Genomic DNA, 19,106 nt, shown 5'->3' with positions numbered 1-19,106 from the left:
GTGTGTGTGTGTGTGTGTGTGTGTGTGCGTGTGAAGGCTCTGGCTCCCGGCCCCGTCTCCCAGCCCTGTTTGCCGTCCATCTTCTCCAGGATTTTGACCGGCTCCTTGAGGCGATGAGGGTGGCGCTGGCCAAGGACCCCAGTACCAGCTTCGTGTTCAGCTGCCTGAGTGGCCGGGGCCGCACCACGATGGCCATGGTCGTGGCTGTCCTCACCCTGTGGCACATTAACGTGGGTACCGCCCCTGTCTGGGGTGGCAGTGGGCAGCTGGGGTGGCCGGGAGGGGACGGGAGGGGACGGGAGGAGTGGGGCTGGGGGAGGCGATGGGTTCCTTAGCTGCCTGCGTCTCTGGTGTGAGAAAGGGGGGTCAGTTTGGAAGGAGGACCCCAGGGCGTCATTAGTCAGTAGAAGGGGATGGGCGTCTGCTGGGAAGGACAGCCAGCAGCCCTCGGACGTCATTCAACGGTTATAAAACAACGCTCACGGGCCGGAGAGGCAATGAGTGTGGATATCGGCTAGAGTTCTGGCCTCGAAGTCAGGAGGACGTGGGGTCATGTCTCGCACCTGCCACATCCGGGATGTGTGACCTTGCGTTGAGAGAGGGAGCTCCCTCAGCCGGGGGTCCCATCTCTTTCCTCTCCTCTGTGCCCCCCCCAGGGCTTCCCTGAGATGGGAGAGGAGGAGATTGTGAGCGTGCCCGATGCCAAGTACACCAAGGGAGAGTTTGAGGTGAGTGGCCCCTCTGGTTCCCCATGACCTCTGCTCCCATGCCCCGTCCCAATCAAGTCGATAAGCGTTAATTAAGCTCTTGTTGCACCTTGTATGTACTCGGTGCCGAGCGCTGGGAATGCTGACACAAGCCGGAAGAAAGGCAGTCCCTGCCTGCCCTCAGGAAGCTTACCTTCGAAGTGCACATGGAACGGGAGAGGTGGGGGACAGAGCCTCCACCCGGGCTCCGTCCAGAAAGTCTGGAGGTGGCAGGAATGGAGCTGCACGTCTCACTTCAGAATGGGAAGAGAATTCTGGGTGAATCTCGTCCCACCTGTGACCACCTGTGACCGCCAGTGACCAGCGGAAGCCCGTGGCCGGGTCCCGTCCACCGAGGGAGGAGCCCCTCCGTCCTGGGCCAGCCCGGCCACGTGGGGAGAACTCCCATCGTTAGAATAAGTTTTCCTTAAAAATGTGGAGGCCAAATCCACCCCATTGCCCCGGTTCCTGGTGCTGTTCCGTCCCCGCTTAGGCTACTCCGGGCCAAATACCCTCCGTTCCTCCAGCTCCCACTTTATAAGACTCCAGCTTATCCATACACTTCCCTGAAAGTTGATACCCAGAACTAAACACATCCCCCAGGCTGGTCTGACCGGGCGCAGGACGGTGGGATGGTCACTTCCTTCTTCCTGGAAGCTGCTTACCAGAGTGCAGAGAGGCCAGAGGGCTCAAACAGCCAAAAATGGCAGAAACAGTGTTTTGTATGTAGTAGGTGCTTAATGGTGACGCAGTAGATAGAGCTCTCGGCCTGGAGTCAGGAAGACTCATCTTCCTGAGGTCAAATCTGGCCTCACACCCTTATTAGCTGTGTGACCTTGGGCCACACACTTAATCCTGTCTGCCTCAGTTTCCTCATTTGGAAAATGAGCTGGACGAGGAAACCACTTGAGGATCTTTGCCAAGAAAACCCCAAATGAGGTCACACAAAGAGTCAGACGCAACTGACTGAAACAACTGAATGACAATAAGGTGCTTAATAGATGCGTTTTCATTCATTCATTCATAGTCTGGATTTGAACTCATGTCTTCCTGACTCTAAGCCTACCCTTTTCCCAATGCACCACATCACCTCCTTTATGGTTTAGAGGGCCTTATCTGTGTGACCTTTGGGAAGTCTTGTTTTTTCTTTTTTTTGGGTAGGTAATGGGGTTAAGTGACTTACCCAGGGTCACACAGCTAGTAAGTGTTATATGTATGAGGCTGGATTTGAACTCAGGTCCTCCTGACTCCAGGGATGGTGCTGTATCCACTGTGCCACCTAGCTGCCCCTGTTTGGGAAGTCTTAACAGCTTCTGTGCTATAAAGGCTAGCTCTGCCCTCAGGCAGCTTACATTCAAATAGGGAGGAAACAGATAGATATGGCCATCTATATGCACATCTATAGAAATCAAATGCATGTATTTATATGTAGAGTGCATGTGTTTATATACGTGTATATAAATAAGAATATATAATGTTTATATGCAAGAATGCATGTATATGTAAATAAGATGTATGTATTTACACATGCATTTATGTAAAAGTAGGTTATATATGTATATGTAAGTAAATATATATTTGTACATATATTTACACACATTTATATATAATATATTTATATTCAATTTAATATGTAAATATATATTTATATATTTGATGTATTTAATATATTATTTACATTGTTTATATTATATTTATATAATATTTATAATATTTCATACATTACATTTATAATTTTTATACATTATATTTATAACATTTATATTATATATTTAATATATAAATATATATAAAGTAAATACAGAGGAATTTTGGAGAGAAAGTACTTATTTCCAAGGAGCTCAAGAAAGACCTCACATAGGAGGTGGCACTTTAGCTGAGCCTTGGAGGAAATTAGGGATTCTAAGAGGTGGTATCCCAGGCATGGGGCCCTGCTGAGGTAGGAGTGCGGAGATGGGATGGAATGTCATGGATGAGGAACATGAAGAAGTCCAGTTTGGCTGAACTGTAGTATGAGTGAAGGGGAGTCGTGGGTAAAAAGCCTGGAGGGCAGGTTTGGGTTAAAGAGAATTTTAGATCCCTGTGGGGGCATTCGGTTTGAAGTGTCCAATAGGTGGGGCATGAAGCAGGACTAGAGATCAGGAGAGAAACTAGAGCAGGGTCTATATAAATCTGGGAGTCTTTAGCAGAGAAGTGATAAACCTAGAGAGGCGGTGGGTTATGGGATAGACACCAGGACTTGGAGTCAAAAAGATCTGGGTTCAAATCTTGCCTCTGACACTTTTATCTGTACCCTGGGCAATGGTCTCCAGACCTCAGTTTTCTTATCTGTTAAATGGGAATAATAATGGTATATGTTTCACAGATTTTTCACATTGTTTCACAAATATTTCTTTTCACAAAAATTGTTGTTGAGTTGTTTTTGTTGTGCCTGACTCTTCATGACCCCATTGGGGGTCTTCTTTGCAAAGATACTGAAGTGGTTTGCCATTTCCTGCTCTGGCTCGTTTGACAGATGAGGAAACTGAGGCACACTGGGTGAAGTGACTTGCCTAGGGTCATGCAGCTAGGAAGCGTCTGAGGCCAGATTTGAACTCAGGGAGATAAGTCTTCCTGACTCCAGGCCCCGCGCTCTGTGCACTGTGGCGCCACCTAGCGGCTCAGATTGTTGTTGAGAGACGGAAATGAGATGGTGTAAAGCAAGCCTTCCAAAGCCCAGTGGAATCATGAGCTGTTGCTGTCGCTGTAGCTCTCTTCCACCCCCTGTAGGCGATACGCTGACTGCGCACAGAGCCGGGTGCCCTTTCCGGAGGAGGTGGGAGCTGTGAGGCTGCCTGCCGCCCTGGGCTGTGCCTCCTCTGCCTGGCTCTCTGTCTCTGCCCCAGGTGGTGATGAAGGTGGTCCAGCTGCTGCCTGATGGGCACCGGATGAAGAAGGAGGTGGACGTGGCCCTGGACGTGGTGAGCGAGACCATGACACCGATGCACTACCACCTGAGGGAGATCATCATCTGTGCCTACCGCCAGGTGAGCCCCCGGTGCCGGGCCGGCCCAGGCTCTGCTGCTGACCTCTTACAGAATTCAGCTGTGCCGGGGAGTGCATGGCGTCAAACGTATGTGTGAGCCGAAGACGCGGGGCAGGCCAGCTCTGGATGACCTAAAATGAGCTCGGTGTGGCCCTGTGTCTTTTAACATTCTTAGATAAAGGCATGGGTGGCTCGCAAATCAGCCTGGCAGCTGACCCCACGTTAACTGGGAAGGACCACTGTTAGAACCCTGGAGGATGGGTCAGGATCTGAAAGGATCTTTCCAGGCAGGAGCCTCGCACTGAATGGAATAAGATGAAATTCACTGAGGCCGTAGGTCATGATCTATGTTTGGGTCCAAAAAAGTCAACTGCAGAAGAACAAGATGGCGGTGCTTGGCTAGGGAGTTGTTCTGAGTCTAGAAAAGTTAAGGTCACCCTGAGCTGTGTTAAGAGAGCCTCGGCTTCCGGGAAGAGGGCGGCATAGGGAGGGGATGGTCCCGCTGGACTCTTCCCTCCTCGCACAGCAGCTGGAGGACCGTGATCAGTTCTGGGCTTCGCAGTTTAAGAAGGATGTGGATAGAAGGGAAGGCAACAAGGATGATGACACCTTAAGGCTAAGACGTTAGAACTGGAGTAGAGGAGACTCAGAGGGGACGTGATAAGGCCTGTCCTGTGGAAGGGGGATTCACACCCTTTGGCTTCAGAGGGTGGGACTAGGAATAAACGGGTGGATTTTGCAAAGGGGCTAATTTTGGTTGGATGTTGGAGAGCGCTTACTACCAGTGAGAGCTGTCCCAGAGTGGAAGGGGCCTCCTTGGAGGTCTTGGCTGAGACTGGATGACCACTTGTTGGGTCTGTCCTAGTGGGGACACCTTAGTTGGATATAGATGGGCACCGAGGTCCCTTTTCCATTCTCAAATTCTCTGATTATTTCAAACAGTTGTGTGGATGAGCCCCAACTTATTTACCCATTCTTCTGCCTTGCCTCTGAACTGAAGTGTTTTTGAAAAGTAGAGAACACCTAGGCCTATTCTGCTCCTCCACTGGGTGTGGGATCTCCCAGATTTGGAAGTCCCCCGCCATTGATGGGGATCACACACCCTCCCTCCGTGGCTGCCCATCCCAGGAGACACTTGGCCGTGTCCTTCCATCATTTCGCCACAAGGGGGCTCCCTTACGTGTTTTAGCCAGGTTGAGATGACCCTTAAGTGCCGGATGGAAGCTGACTGCCCATTAGGACTGGACTCTACCCTCGGAGCTCACTAACCCCGGGCTGATAGGAGAGGCTCCCGCAGTCATCCGCTGATGTACAAATGGCAGAGTGAGGGAAGGCTGATCTTTTCCTACCCGTGGCCTTTGGATGCCTTAAGACCAGAGTGTGACTTTGAGGGTGCAGTTTTCTGGGCTCAGCCCCGGCTTGGGGGGGGGCGTTTGGGAGCAGATATTTTAGGTTGCTGCCCACCCCCCACCAGCCACGAGGACCATAGCACCCGGGAGAGATTACAGGAGGAGGATTGTGTTGGGGTGTAGCTGGTGGGGATGGCCAAGCCTGGGTCCCTGGTCTCTTGGAGGTCCTGCTGGTAGATGGGGGTGGGGGCATAGTAGTGCAGCGATGATTTTAGCAGATGCTGGTGGGGAAGGCTGCATGGGGAGGGACTTCCCGGAGCTCCCTCCTGCTGGCTGGCATGGCCAGCCTCCCCCCACCCCAACACACCCTGTCTGCCCTTAATGATTTTTAATAAAGCTGAGGAATTCAGCTTCATCCCCATCCTAACTCTGAGGTTGAGCCTTTTCCAGCTCTAGGCTTGAAGAGTCATCTCCTGGCCCTCAGAGGGCCCGGGGAAGGGAACCAAGAGGCCTGGGGTGCTCACCCCCTCCCTTCCTTCTGCCCTCCCACCTAGGAGATCACTTTGCCCACGAGACATCTGGAAAACCGAGGCCTCCAGGCTCAGAAAGCACCTAGACCCCAGCTCCTGCTTTCTTTGCTGGTGGCCCCAATTCTGCCTTTTCTCCAGTTAGGTTAGGGTTCCTTAGCTACCCTAATCCATGGCCACACCCCAGCAAGACCACCTTGCTGTCCCATAGAAACACAGAGTCTGAGGTGGTCTGGCTTTGACTTCTGGCTGTGCTACTTCTCAGCTTTATAACATTGGACAAGTCACAGCCTCAGAGGCAGCTGGTGGCACAGTGGATCGAACGCTGGACCTGGAGTCAGAAAGACTTAAGTTTAAATCCAGCCTCAGACATTTACTAACTGTGTGACCCTGGCCAAGTCACTTAACCTCTGTCTGCTTTGGTTTCCTTAACTATAAAGTGGGGATAATAAACCTACCTCCCAGGGTTGTTGTGAGGGTTGAATGTGATTTTTTTTAGGCAACTGGGGTTAAGTGACTTGCCCAGGGTCCCACAGCTAGTAAGTGTCAAGTGTTTGGTCTAAGTCCAGATTTGAACTCAGATCCTCCTGACTTCAGGGCCAGTGCTCTATCCACTGCACCACCTAGCTGCCCCAGGTTGAATACTGTTTGCAAAGCACTTAGCATAGTGCCCAGCGCACAGTAGATGCTTAATAAATGCTGAGTGATTGAGAGGGACCTCTGCCCTCTTACCAGAGCTGTACTTCTCAATCTCAGGGAAGGGGACTGCTCTGGGCAGGCCCTCTCCCTACTTCCCTTGCCAGAAAGTGTTTGGTCTCTCCACTCGTGGCCTGCCAGGTCCTTGGGGGCTGGTAGCTGCCATCCTCACCCCTTTGAAGAATGCTCTGGGCTTGGTGGTTCTTTGGAGCTCAGCCAGGGGCAGGGAGGGGACGTTGCTGAATGACTGAGGTATAGGGGGCGGGCTTGCATGTCTAGGTAATTTGTAATACGGTGTGTGCTTGTTTTCTAGGAGATACTTAGTGGGAGGGTGGTGTGGAGATGCAGAAAAGGGGGATGCCAGAAATGGACAAACTGGGACTTACCTCCCCCTCCCCGGGTGGTCTGGTGCGCACACCTGTGCCTTAAGGTGCTCAGGCTAGCAGAATTCACTGAATCCAGAATGTCAGAGCTGGAGGGCCCTTCGAACATAGCCTGTAGGCTTATGGGCTTATAAGGCCATAGATTTAAAGCGGGAAGGGATTTTAAATATCATTGAGTCCATGCCCCCCCCCATTTTATAGGTGAAGAAACCGAGGTCCTTTGGAGTTTAAGTGACAGGGTCACAGAGGATTTGAACTTAGGTCTTCCTGACTCCGTGTCCAACCTTCTACTATACCTTCTGGATTCTAGAAGGTCAGGGAGGGGTCTTGTACTGCAGAAAGTCAGAGCTGGCTGGGGCCTTGGGACAGAGAATGTTGGAACATAGAACATAGAATGTCAGAGCTGTAAGAGGCCTTGGAATTTTGAACCTTAGAACATAGAACTGACAGTGTCTTGCTTAGCACACAGAACTTCACAGCTGGGAGGGGGCTTAGAGATCATCTCTCTAATCTAACCTCATTTTGGGAAGTGAGGGACGGGAGGCCCAAAGAGGGAAGTGACTCAGTCAGGGTCCCCCAGTTCTCAGGTGGCAGAGCTGGCCTGTGCCCCCGTGCTCTGGCCCCAGGTCCTCTTCTGCCCTGGCCTGTGACCCACAAGAAGCTGCAGCAGCAGTGGCGGCGGCATCGGCCTCACCCTGCTTGGGAGGGAAGCAGGAGGTGAACGTTTTGTGTCCGACTTAAGTAAACTCTGCTCCCGGTGACGACTGCCTTGGAGCAGATGCCCAAGGAGGGTCCTTCGGAGTCAGCTGGCCAGTTGGCTCTGGCTGCCTAGGCCAGGCGGTGCCTGAGAGGCTTTGTGAGGAAGCAGCTGGAGTCAGAGCGTGCTTCCCAGAGGCTCTGGGGCTGGGCCCCTCTGCTCCCTCCCCACCCTCTGCTTCTTTACCCTAATTGATAACACATGCCCCTGCTTCTGGGTGGATCCTACGCCAGCCTCCCTCCACCAGGGCCTCTTAACTCACCAGAGATGCCCCAGGCCAGGCTTCCTGAACTGCCCCCTTAGCAAGAGGGGTTGGGGGAAGGGCAGAATACCCCTCCCTGACCCCCCAGGAACTTTCCATCCTCAGCCCCGGCCCTGAGGGCAGTGTGAAGATCTGGCACTTTTAGAAGGGCAATGGAAAGAGCATTGTACATGGAAGACCTGGGTTCAGTCCTCTATCTGTCACTTACTCTGTGTGACTTCATGCTTCCAAGCCTCAGTTTCTCCATCTGTATAATGGAGAAAACGCATGTATTCCCGTGGTTGTTTCTGGAGATTCTCATTGTAAGCTGTAAAGCCCTACAGAACTAGGCCGTAGAACCATTAATTTAGAGCTATAATCGACCAGCAAGTTCGAGCTTCCCATTTTACAGATGAGGAAATGAAGGCTGAGGATGATGGGGGTTGGCCAGAGGCCCCCAACTGGTAAACACCAGAGTTAGAGTCTGATCCCACGTTCTTGGGCTCCGGAGGCAGTACTTTTTGGACCGTACCAGCTGCTTTTGCTTTTATTATTGAGACAAGCCATGGGCCGGGAGTCACGACACTGGGGGCTTAGCCCCAGCTGTGCTACCGATTGGCTTAGTGATCTTGGATGAGTCACACCCCAGCTTCATCAGCTGTGAAATGTGCATGTGTGGGTTTGGGCGAGGAGGGTTGGGTGGATACCAAGGTCCTGACGTTCCCCGTAGTGGGCTGTGACTTCTTGCTTTTCCTGAGTGACCTGCTACATCTTGAGCCCTTCCTGATATCCTCCCCTGCCCCTTCCCATGGCTGTCGCCCCAGCCGTCACCCCCTCCCCCACAGGCATGGCCACGTCCAGGACCAAGGCCATGGCCCCAGGGAGAGGAGATGTCTACACCAGTAGGTTTTAACTACAGAACACCTGGGGTTTATTATACTTGCAAAAACAAAGCACATTTTAAGAGGGCACTAAATATTTAATTTAAGGGGAGAAAATGATTTTAACAGGGCCTGGGGTTCCCTGTGTCTCTAAAAAAATCTAGAGACAGAGGGACCATTCTGAGAGGAGGAAGCTTGGCGACCAGCAGGGTTTTATGTGGGCACCTCTAGAAGTGGCTTAGTCTGGGGCATAGTTTGGGTCAGGTCAGGAGGAAAGGACTCAGGGTTTCACAGCACCCCCAGATTCTTAGAGCGCAGCATCCTCATTAGTCAGCAGAGTTAACTAAGTCCCAGAGGGGGGAGAGACTTGAACAAGGTCACATGGCTAATTCACAGCAAGGATGGGAGCAGAGATCCTGGCTGGGGGGACAGTGGAGGTGGGGCACGGCTCCAGCTGAGCTTGAGTTCTAGGCCTTGTCTCTTGCCAGAGAGCTTAGTTTTTGGCAGTTGAGTACCCTCACTCTGAGGCTGTAAGCCCCATGAATGCCATATTAATATCCTCATGGTCTTTCTGAGCTAGAAGTGCCCCAGAGGCCTTTCTGGGTAAATAAGATTCCTCTGGACAGGGGGCTGCCAAGTGGTCATCCAGGTTTCACTGGAAGATGGTTAATGATGGATGCCCCTGCTGCCTCCCCAGGCACCCTGTTCTGTTGCTTTGAGTTGGGGAATGTCTGCCCCAAGATGTGAAGACTTCCCCAGCAGAATGGGCAGATGAGAACAATTTGTTCCAGAGGCCGTGAAGGCAGCTGAAGCAGGCGCCGTGGAGCGCTTAGAGCTTGGTCAGACATTGACTACGCCAAGGTCATCCCCTGTGTCCCAGGCCAGTCTTGACTTTTGTCCTGCCACTGGACTTCGATGACTCTGGAAGAGAAAGTGAGTCTCATGACTCTGCCTCATTTAAATTCAATTCACCCTCGAGTCGAGACGTCACCCCGGGATGTCATTGGTCCTCTTCAAAAATGAAGGACGAACAACAATCCCATTGTGGTTCCCCTTCAGTTATTAGGACATTTTTTCTTATTATGTAGAGTCTAAATCTGCCTCTTGGCAACTTTCCCTCATGGGGCTGCTTCTGCCCTCTGGGGCCAAGCAGGACAAATCACATCCCCTTTCCTTGGGACGGCTTCTGGGGCCTTTAATTTGTCACCCCCAGTTTGAGCAAATATCCTAGACTCTTTGAACCAGTTTCTTAGACTGTGTGACGTACTTCTGTTTCATGGAAGGCTGGCCCTGAAATGACTCTGAGCCTTAGTCTGACCTTGGATTTGGAGTGAGGGCAATGTCTGGATCCCCAAGGGTTGGAGAAGGAGTGAGCTGGGGGATGGGGAGAAAGGGGAGGCAGATTACAGCTGCTGGTGAAGCTTACTGGAGAACTGAGCCCTGAGGCTGTCCCCAAGCCCTGCTCAGTAATAGGATGAATGACAAAGCATTTATGGAACATTTAATATGTGTCCAGAACTGTGTATGCAAATGAAAAGTGAGCTATAGTGCCCACTCTCAGGGGCTTACATTTTCATTAGGGGAGACAAGATGGATTTGAGGGTTTGGCTGCAAGATGGATGCGAAGGCCCAGTGGGCCCGAGCATTCAGCAGGAGGGGAGATATCAAGGGGCAGGGGTCTTTAGGGTTCAACTGAGGGCAGATGGAAAAGTCCAGTGAGTGGTCCTTACGGTATAGTGTCAGGGCAGGTAGTAAGAAAGGCCCACTAAATGCTTAGGATCAGCAAGTCTTATGACAGTATCTGGACTCTGGAAGCCATAGGGCTGGATGGGAAGGCCCATTGGGCTTCAGGTTGTGGTGGGAGGGCAAAGGTAAGGCCTGCTGGCTCTGCCTCTTGTCAGGATTCTGGCTGGTGACTCCTCAGTTCTTCCTTTGCCCTTCTTTCTCCCTTTGAGGGGCAAGGAGCAGGAAGACTAGAGCGTCTTCTTCCTTCTCTTCCATTCCAAAGCTTCTCGCCATGGAAGTATCCGCCTTGATGCCTCTGCATATAGATGGATAAAATGGTAGAGCTGGGAGGGCCACTTAAATGAAGTTTAATGGATTCATCAGTAATAATAATAGCTCGCATTTTTATCACGTGTAAGTTTTGCACAGCACTGTATACATACCGTCACATTTTGATTCCCACAGCAACTCCGTTGTTACTAATCACCCTTTTACAGATAAGGAAACTGAGACGCAGAAAGGTTAAGTGACTTGTCCGGTGCTACACAGCTTGTCAGACCTGAGTTCAAGTCTTCTCTGAGCCACTTGCTTAGCTGTGTGACCCCGGGTGAGTCACTTCATTTCTGCCTGCCTCGGTTTCTCTGTCTGTAAAATGGGATTAATAATAGCACCTCCCTCTCAGGGTTTTGTGAGGATCTCGTGAGGTAAGATATACACAGTCCTTTGTAAACCTGAAGGTGCTGTGTGAATGTTAGTGATTATTATTAAGTGTCTGAGGCAAGATTTGAACTTTGGTCTTTCCAGCTCGCACTCTGGGTCACAGAGCTGTCTCACGGAAGGACAGTATTGGGACCGTGCCAACTCTAGAGTTCGAGACCCGCGTTCAAATCCCATCCATGCTACCGACTAGCTGTGTGACCTTGGGCAAGTCACTTGCCTCATCATCTCCATTTCCTCTTCTTTCACTTGAGGGGGTTAGACTAGATGGCTTCCAAGGGTCCTCTGAACTCTAACTCTGTGCTCCAGAGGGATGGATAGAGAGTTAAGAAGGCCCAGTGTAAAGAGCCCCGGATTTGTTTTTGGGGAGCTCCATCCAGACCCCTGGCTCTGACCCTTACCACCAAGTCATCTGGGCTCTCTGGGCCTCGGTTTCCTCAAAGGCTTGGTCTTAGATGCACCCCCAGCTCTCTTCCAGCTCTGACAGTCTGAGATTCTGAGACCCAAGTAACTGCCTGGGCTGCAGCCAACTTGGGCGTCCCACTTGGCAGGTCTGTGTGGGAAGCATGGGTGGGGCCCCCGGAAAGTACAGCCCCGCTCATGCTGGTCCTCGGGCCCCTGTGTTTAAATCCATTTCGAGCTCGGGAGGAGGTGCCCTGGGCAGCGCTGGCCTGGGCGCTGGGGTGTTATTATCTGCTTGACAAACCCACTGTGCAATTTGGGCTCCCCAGCCGTCTGTGCCCAGAGGGCCCTTGGCTGGGGACACCAAAGGGAGGGAGGGACTTCGGTGGGGGGTGGAGAGCGGCCCAGGCCTCTGTACTTGGTACTCACAGGCCTACGGAGGCCCATCATCTCCATACACAATCCAGACACCTCCAGGAAAGAAGAACAGAGTCCATGTCACGGCACTTTTCAAGCCAATGAAAACCGTTGTGCTTTAGTTGTGCTTTTTAAAAACAGATTGTTCAGGTCATGGTGTGGTAAAGAGGAGCTGGGACACAAGGGCCCTACTCCCAGCTTTACTGCTAACGTGCTAGGTGACCTTGGCTGGGCCCTTCCAGGCTTGAAATTCTATGTTCCATGTTCCAGGGGCTCTTCTAGTTCTGACATTCTAGGTTCTAGGTTCAAAGGTCTCTTCTAGTTCTGAAATTCTGCGTTCCAAGGTCCCGTTTAGATCTGACATTCTAGGTTATAAGGTCCCTTCAAGTTTTGAAATTCTATGTTCCAAGTTCCCTTCTATTTCTGACATTCTAGATTCCAGGTTCTAAGGCCCATTCCAGTTTTCAAGTTCTGTGTTCTCAAAATGTTCCACCTTTCCTTCTAGTTCTGACATTCTGGGTTCTAAAGTCCCTTCAAGTTCTGAAATGTTGTGTTCTGTGTTCCAGGATTCATTCCGGTTCTGACATTCTAGGTTCTAAGGTCCCTTCCAGTTTTGAAGTTCTGTGTTACGTGTTCCAAAGTCCCTTCTAGTTCTGGCATTCTTGGTTCCAAGCTGTCTTCTAGTTCCAGCATTCTAGGTTCTAGGTTCCAAGGTCCCTTTCAGTTTCGAGATTCTGTGTTCCAAGATCCCTTATAGTCCCAACATTTTAGCGTTTAGGTTCTAAGGTCTCTTCCAGTTCTGAATTTTATGTTCAGTGGTCCAAGATCCCTTCCAACTCTGACATTCTAGGTTCAGTGTTCTAAGGTGCTTTCCAGTTCTGACGTTCCATGTTCCATGTTCTTAGGTTCTCTCACCTCTGACATCCTGCGTATTTCATTCATAGGGTCCTAGGTCTGGAGCTTGAAGGGACCTGAGAGACCACCTAGTCCAGCCCCCTCATTTTACGGATAAGGAAACTGAGGCCAGAAGGCCCTTCCAGCTTGGATAGTCCGCAGTCCTCTCTGCCGATGGTGAAACTCTGGGGTGTGGAATGGAAGTGCACTTGGGAGACAGCGTGACGTGGGTTTTGGTCTCGGGGTCGCTGAAGGTCAGTTTTAGGCGACTCTCCAGGCTGCCTGGTCCAGGGCCTTCCATCGACGGAGCCAGGAGAGGGCTCACATGGGACGTGAAGGCAGACTCCGCAGTCGCCCTGCGCTCTTGCCCGTGGATTCAGAACTTGAACTCGCCTCTCCTGACTCCAGGTCTGTCAGCACCTTTCTTCCTCCCCACCCCAGCCTACCCTTGCTGGGTGACGAGGGGAGGGGCTCCTGCGACAAGTCTGCCTGTTGATGGGGGGAGGTTGAGAGTTCTGCGTCCGTAAATGGGGTGACCTCGGATCACGGTTGGTCTCTGTCTCCAGCCTGTGGCGCGATGTCTGGCCCACAGCAGGGGCCTAATAATGGCTGTTGAGTTCAATTTAGTGTCAGTCTCAAGGGATTCCGAGTGCTGGAGGGTGGCCTCTGTGAGGGCGCCAGTCCTGGGAATGGCACGGTTTGCTACGGACCGCCTCCATTTGTTTCCCTAGTTGACTCCCCTGGGACTCAGTGGAACTTCCTCGCCTGCCGTGTGTGGATGCTCACTTAAATCCTTGCCCTCCCACCGCTGGTTTCTGGGCTGTGCAAACCGGACAGCTTTGACCCGCTCTGCGTAGTGGAAAGAATGCGGACCCAGAGGCAGGGGAGTCTGGTCGAGGGAGGCGGTGGAGGCCTTGGCTCAACTCCCCACTTTGACGCTTAGTGGTAGGACTTTAGGGAAGGGTACCGAGCCTCAGTTTCTTCATCTGTAAAATGGGGAAAACAATACCTATAGTTAGATTTTTTTTCTTCATAGGACAGTGATGAGGAAAGCAGAATGTAAACTCTCAAACTCTGTAGGAATGGGAAGGTTTTTTGGGTTATGATTATGATTGTTGAGAGGAGTTGTGAATAACGATGGCCTCGAAGCCAGCTCTAAGACGTGGTGCACGTCCCGCCTTTGGCATGTAATAATAATGCTTACTGTGTGCCAGGCACTTTGCTAAGGGCTTTACAAAGACTGTCTCATTTGATCCTCACAGCAGCCCTGACAGGTAGCTGCTCCGCTGTGCTTATTTACAATTGAGTAAACTGAGGCAAGCAGAGGTTAAGTAACTTGCCCAAGGTCACAAACCTAGTAAGTATCTAAGGCTGAATTGGAGCCTCAGGTCTTCTTGACTTCAGGGCTGGCGCTCTATCCACTATGCCACCCGGCTGCCCGTATCCTGGCTGTGTGACCCAAGGCACGTCCTCTCCTTCTCAGCGTTCTGGGCAACGTTCTAAGACTAGGGGTTGCAGATGAGGCGGCAGTCTGTATGCATAGAGGCAGGCCGATGTCAGTGAAATCACAGGTCAGTCCCTGTCCCCATCCTATCCATGATTATTGATATCCTGAGCCCAGCTCAGACACACCTACTGGCTGGGGGACCCTGGACGGCTTGTTTCCCCCTCTGAGCCTTAATATTCTCCTCTGAAAAATGGAGATAGTTATTATTTCTGCTGTCTGCTGCCTGGTGTTCTCTTCCCTCCCCATTAGAGTGTGGCCATATTTTGCCTTTCTTTGTGTCCCCAGCACTTAATACAGTGCCTGGCATGCAGTAGGTGCTCAATAAATACTTATTGACTGACACAGTCACTCAATAAGCATTTTTCAAGTGTGTACTACGTGCCAGGTTAGGGGTACGAAACAATTCCTGCCTTCAAGGAGATTACATTCTGTCTGGAATGATGACAGCATGTTCACGTCTATCTTTGTATCAATCAATCGGCAGGCATTTATTCATGAAGTGCCTACTACGTGCTAGGCATTGTGCCCTAAGGTGCAAAGACGAAAGTGATGTGGTCCCTATGCTTAAGGAGCTGTAGTATATGTGTGTGTGTGTGTGTGTGTGTGTGTGTGTGTGTGTACAAAATAGATGCAAAGTGATTTTGTGTGTGATTTACTTAGATATTCACCCAGTGAATCCCTTGAGCTCACTAGCTGTGGGACAAGAGTATCTGACAAGTCCCACCAGAACATATATCAACTGGAACAGGGTCTGAAGGCCTGATTTTCCCATAGCGATTCAGTGAAAGCACATTAAAAGAAACAAACCAAACCAAACCAAGGCTTGAAAGCATATGTTAACAACAGTAATCCTGATAGCTAGCATTTTCATAGTGCTTTACGGTTTGCAACGTGTTTGTATGTGTGTGTGTGTGTATATATATCCTGTGTGTGTGTGTGTATATATATATATATAATATATACATATGTATGTATGTAAAAATATATATATATATACGAAATAGATACAAGGTGATTGTGTGTATATATACAGGAAAAATAAATGAGGTGATTGTATATGGTGTGTACATATACACACACACAAAAAACATAAGGTAATTTTGTGTGTGTATAGATACACATACATATATACACACAAAACATGTACACAAAACATACACGAAACACAAACTCAAAACATGTACACACATATATAGATACATATCTAGACAGATAGATAGATACATACATATATATACACACATACACACACAGAGAAAATAGATACAAGGTGATTTTGTGTGTATGGGGAGGGGCACTTGCAAGGTTGTCAGGAGAGAGTATGCAAACTTGAAGGCGCTATCAGAGCTAGTGTTATTATTGTGCTTTGTTGTTCTTTTTGGTGGGGGTCGTAACGTGCCACCGAGGCCAATCAGGTTGTTTGCCCAGACAGACGGCAGCAGGTGATTGGACCGGAGCTCCTGGGACTCCTGGGGAGGTGCTGGGAAGGGGAAGGGAGAGTCCAGTCCAGCTGTGGCGGCCGCCTCGGTCTGGGATCTGCAGACACCTTCTCCTGCAGCTCCCATCATCCCCGTCTTGCCAGGAATGTCCTGAGCTGAGCTCCACATTCCGCTTGTCTGAAAGTTTCCTTCCAGGCTTCCATGAGTCCTGGATTTTGAAAGGGACCAGCGCTTGTTAATTTCTTGGCAGGTGCAGTTAACGATAACAACATTCTCCCTGGGCTGGCTCCCCACCAGCCTCTTCCCCTCTTCCCCCCCTGCCACACGGTGCTTAATTCCATTGTGCTTGGCCCCTCTCCACAACTGGCAGTCAAATCATGCTTTAATAATAAGCAATTAGGGAAAAGTACTCCCTGGGATTCAGAGTTTTTCCTTCCTCCAGCTTCAAGACTGTTCTGAGGCTGTCCGTAAGAAAGTGCCGGGGCTTTCTGGAGGTCTCTCCTCTACCATAAATCAGGAAAGAGCCTCTGGAATTCTTCAGGAAATTCTGCTTCATCCAGGGAGATGGGATGGGGCTGGCTAATTTCTGGAGCTGTCATACTACGTAGTGCGGTTAGGCAAGAGAAAAACCTCTTCCTGCTGTTGGCTAGGTTCAGGGCTTCGGGGCGGTTCAGGGCAGACAGGCAATTGTGAGATAAGTGACTTTAAGGACCAGATAGTCTGGGAGTTCCTAACGTGGAATCTGTAAATTTGATTTTTAAAATCATTTTTAATGTTTTAAGAGAATTGGTTTCCTTTGGAGTCTTACACATTTTATCTCATGCATTTAAAAATCTTATTCTGAGTAGGGATCCATAGGCTTCACCAAACTGCCTCAGGGGCCCTTGATACAAAAAGAGGAAGAAACCCCAATCTAATCTAACCTCATTTTACGGAGAAGAAAACCGACCCAGAAAGAGAAAGTCACTTGCTCAAGACTGCACAAGTACTGAGTAATTTTAATAATGATAATGACATTTATATAGCATAGTAAGGTGGTGCAATGGATAGAGGGCTGTGCCTGGAATCAGAAAGACCTGAGTTCAGATCCAGTCTCAGACACTTATTAACTGTGTGACCCCTCTTGTTTGCCTCAGTTTCCTCATCTGTAAAGTGAGCTGGAGAAGGAAATGGCAAACTACTCTAGCACCTTTGCCCAGAAAATTCCAAATGGGGTCACAAAGCATCAGACAGGACTGAAACAACTGAGCCAACAACAAAATTCTTGAGAAGAGAACATTAGGTTTCACCAGACTGCCAAAGAGGAGCACGCTACAAAAAAAAAGGCTTAAGAAACTCTGCTCTTTGGACATGTTTTGAGGAAGTTAACACTTCCACGCATTTGCTCACTCGGCTCCCCTCACTGGGGATGCCCTCCCTCCAACACCCAGTGAATCCCTTGAGCTCACTAGCTGCAGGACGAGAGTGACTGACAAGGCCCACCAAAACATGTATCAACTGGGACAGTGTTGGAAGGCTTGATTTTCCCATAGCAACTCAGTGAAAGCACATTAAAAGAAACAAAACTGGGGCAGGTAGGTGACGCAGTGGATAAAGCACTGGCCCTGAAGTCAGGAGGACCTGTGTTCAAATCCGGCCTCCAAACTCTTGACACTAGCTGTGTGACCCTGGGCAAGTCATTTAACTCCAACTGCCTAAAAAAAAAAAAAAAGAAAAGAAACAAAACCAAACCAAGGCTTGAAAGCATATGTTAATAACAACTGTAATACTGATAGCTAGCATTTTATTAGTACTTTACAGTTTGCAAAGGACTTTATAAATATTATCTTGTTTTAACCTCATGACAACACTGGGAGGTAGGTTATTGTCCTCATTTTACAAATGGGGAAACTGAGGTTGACCCAGGCTGAGTGATCGTGCACAGGGTCACCTAACACTAGTAAGTGACTGAGGCAGGATTCGAACTTGGGTCTTCCTGACTCCAAATCCAGCACTCCTTTAGGCCAGGTGGATGGGGGGGTCAGCCTTGGAGTCAGAAGACTTGCATTCAAATTCTGCCTCTTCCATATACAAACTAAATGACCCTGAGCAAGTCACTTAACTTCTGAGACTGAATTATAATCGAGCTGTGAATGCACATCAAGGGAGGGTGTTTCTAGACAAGGAGTTCCCCACACAAAAGAAATCATGGGCCTAGCCAGTGAATGAATGAATGAATGAATGAATGAATGAATGAATGAAAATCAAATTATCTCACTTCTAGTCCTTGTTTTGTTTTCTCCAGAAAACACTTTAAAAATACAGTTAAAGGGGGCAGCTAGGTGGCACAGTGGATAGAGCACCAGCCCTGAAGTCAGGAGGACCTGAGTTCAAATCCAGCCTCAGACCAAAACACTTGACACTTACTAGCTGTGTGACCCTGGGCAGGTCACTTAACTTCAATTGCCTAACAAAAAAAAAAAACCAAAAAACACAGCTAAAGAGGCTTCAAAGGCCCACTGACACCTTCTGATACCTCATTGTGGTATGCCTGTCACTGGGGATTTTCAAAAGTCCTTGAAAGATGTGTTAGGGTCTACCAGGTTGGAAAGGTTTTGAGGAGAGGGCCAGCTTCCTAGTAAGTCTGAAGAGGCTCACCTCATGGGAGTGAATGGGGTTGGGGTTGGGGGGAGGGCTAACTTCTGTCAGAGGCCATCAGTTAAGGCATAGAGGGATTGAGATCTGCAGTGGGGAGGGAGTACCCACACCAGGGAGATGACATATTGCAGAAGTCATGAAAAATGAGAGTGTCAAAAACTGGAAATGACCTCTCCAGTTAGTGATTATACCTACTGAGTGCTGAACTTGGCGATCAGGAAAACCTGGCGTTTCCACCTAAGACACCAGCTGTGTAACCCAGGGCAAGGCCAGCAGCATGAGACTGTGGAAAGGGGCCTGGATCTGAAATTTGAGGACTCGAGTTAAAATCCTTGTTGGGGTCTTGCCCAGGGTCACAGAGCTAGTAAGTGTCTGAGGCGAGATTTGAACTCAGGAAGATGGGCCAGAGCGGGCACTCTATGCACTATGGTGCTTCTCAAGAACACTTTTTGTACATGCATAAAATGAAGTACTTAGGATTTCAAAGAAAACCAATTCTCTTGAAATCCAGTTATCAGAATGTTTTGTTTTTTTTTAGTTTATAGATCCCCATGGGGTTCCATGGACTCCAGGTTGGGAACTCCTGCCATAGAGATAAGGGCAGAATCTCGCCTACGTGAGACAAGCCGGCATTTTCTCTGGCTGTTCCCCATGGATGGAATCTCTTCTCTCATCTCTCTTGGCTTCCCTGGCTTCCTTTGGGTCTCACCTAAAATCCCACCCTCTGTAGCAAGCCTGTCCTGATCCTTTTTAATGTTATTAC

At 49.7% G+C, this 19,106-nt stretch overlaps 1 protein-coding gene across 1 annotated transcript in view; it reads left to right on the top strand.

Moving 5' to 3' along the window:
* The window catches only part of PALD1 (phosphatase domain containing paladin 1), a 103,896-nt gene that overhangs the window by 66,717 nt on the left and 18,073 nt on the right, over window positions 1-19,106 (top strand). Inside the window, exons 16-18 of the mRNA XM_027840647.1 lie at window positions 90-230; window positions 657-728; window positions 3,632-3,772. Of these exons, the coding sequence (XP_027696448.1) occupies window positions 90-230; window positions 657-728; window positions 3,632-3,772 (354 nt within the window). The remainder of the gene's footprint in view (window positions 1-89; window positions 231-656; window positions 729-3,631; window positions 3,773-19,106) is intronic.

Source organism: Vombatus ursinus, unplaced genomic scaffold (assembly GCF_900497805.2).
Source record: "Vombatus ursinus unplaced genomic scaffold, bare-nosed wombat genome assembly UNPS02014847.1, whole genome shotgun sequence".
NCBI classification, from domain to species: domain Eukaryota; kingdom Metazoa; phylum Chordata; class Mammalia; order Diprotodontia; family Vombatidae; genus Vombatus; species Vombatus ursinus.
Note: the sequence above shows the minus strand (reverse complement) of the source record. Positions and strands in the feature narration are given on the sequence as shown.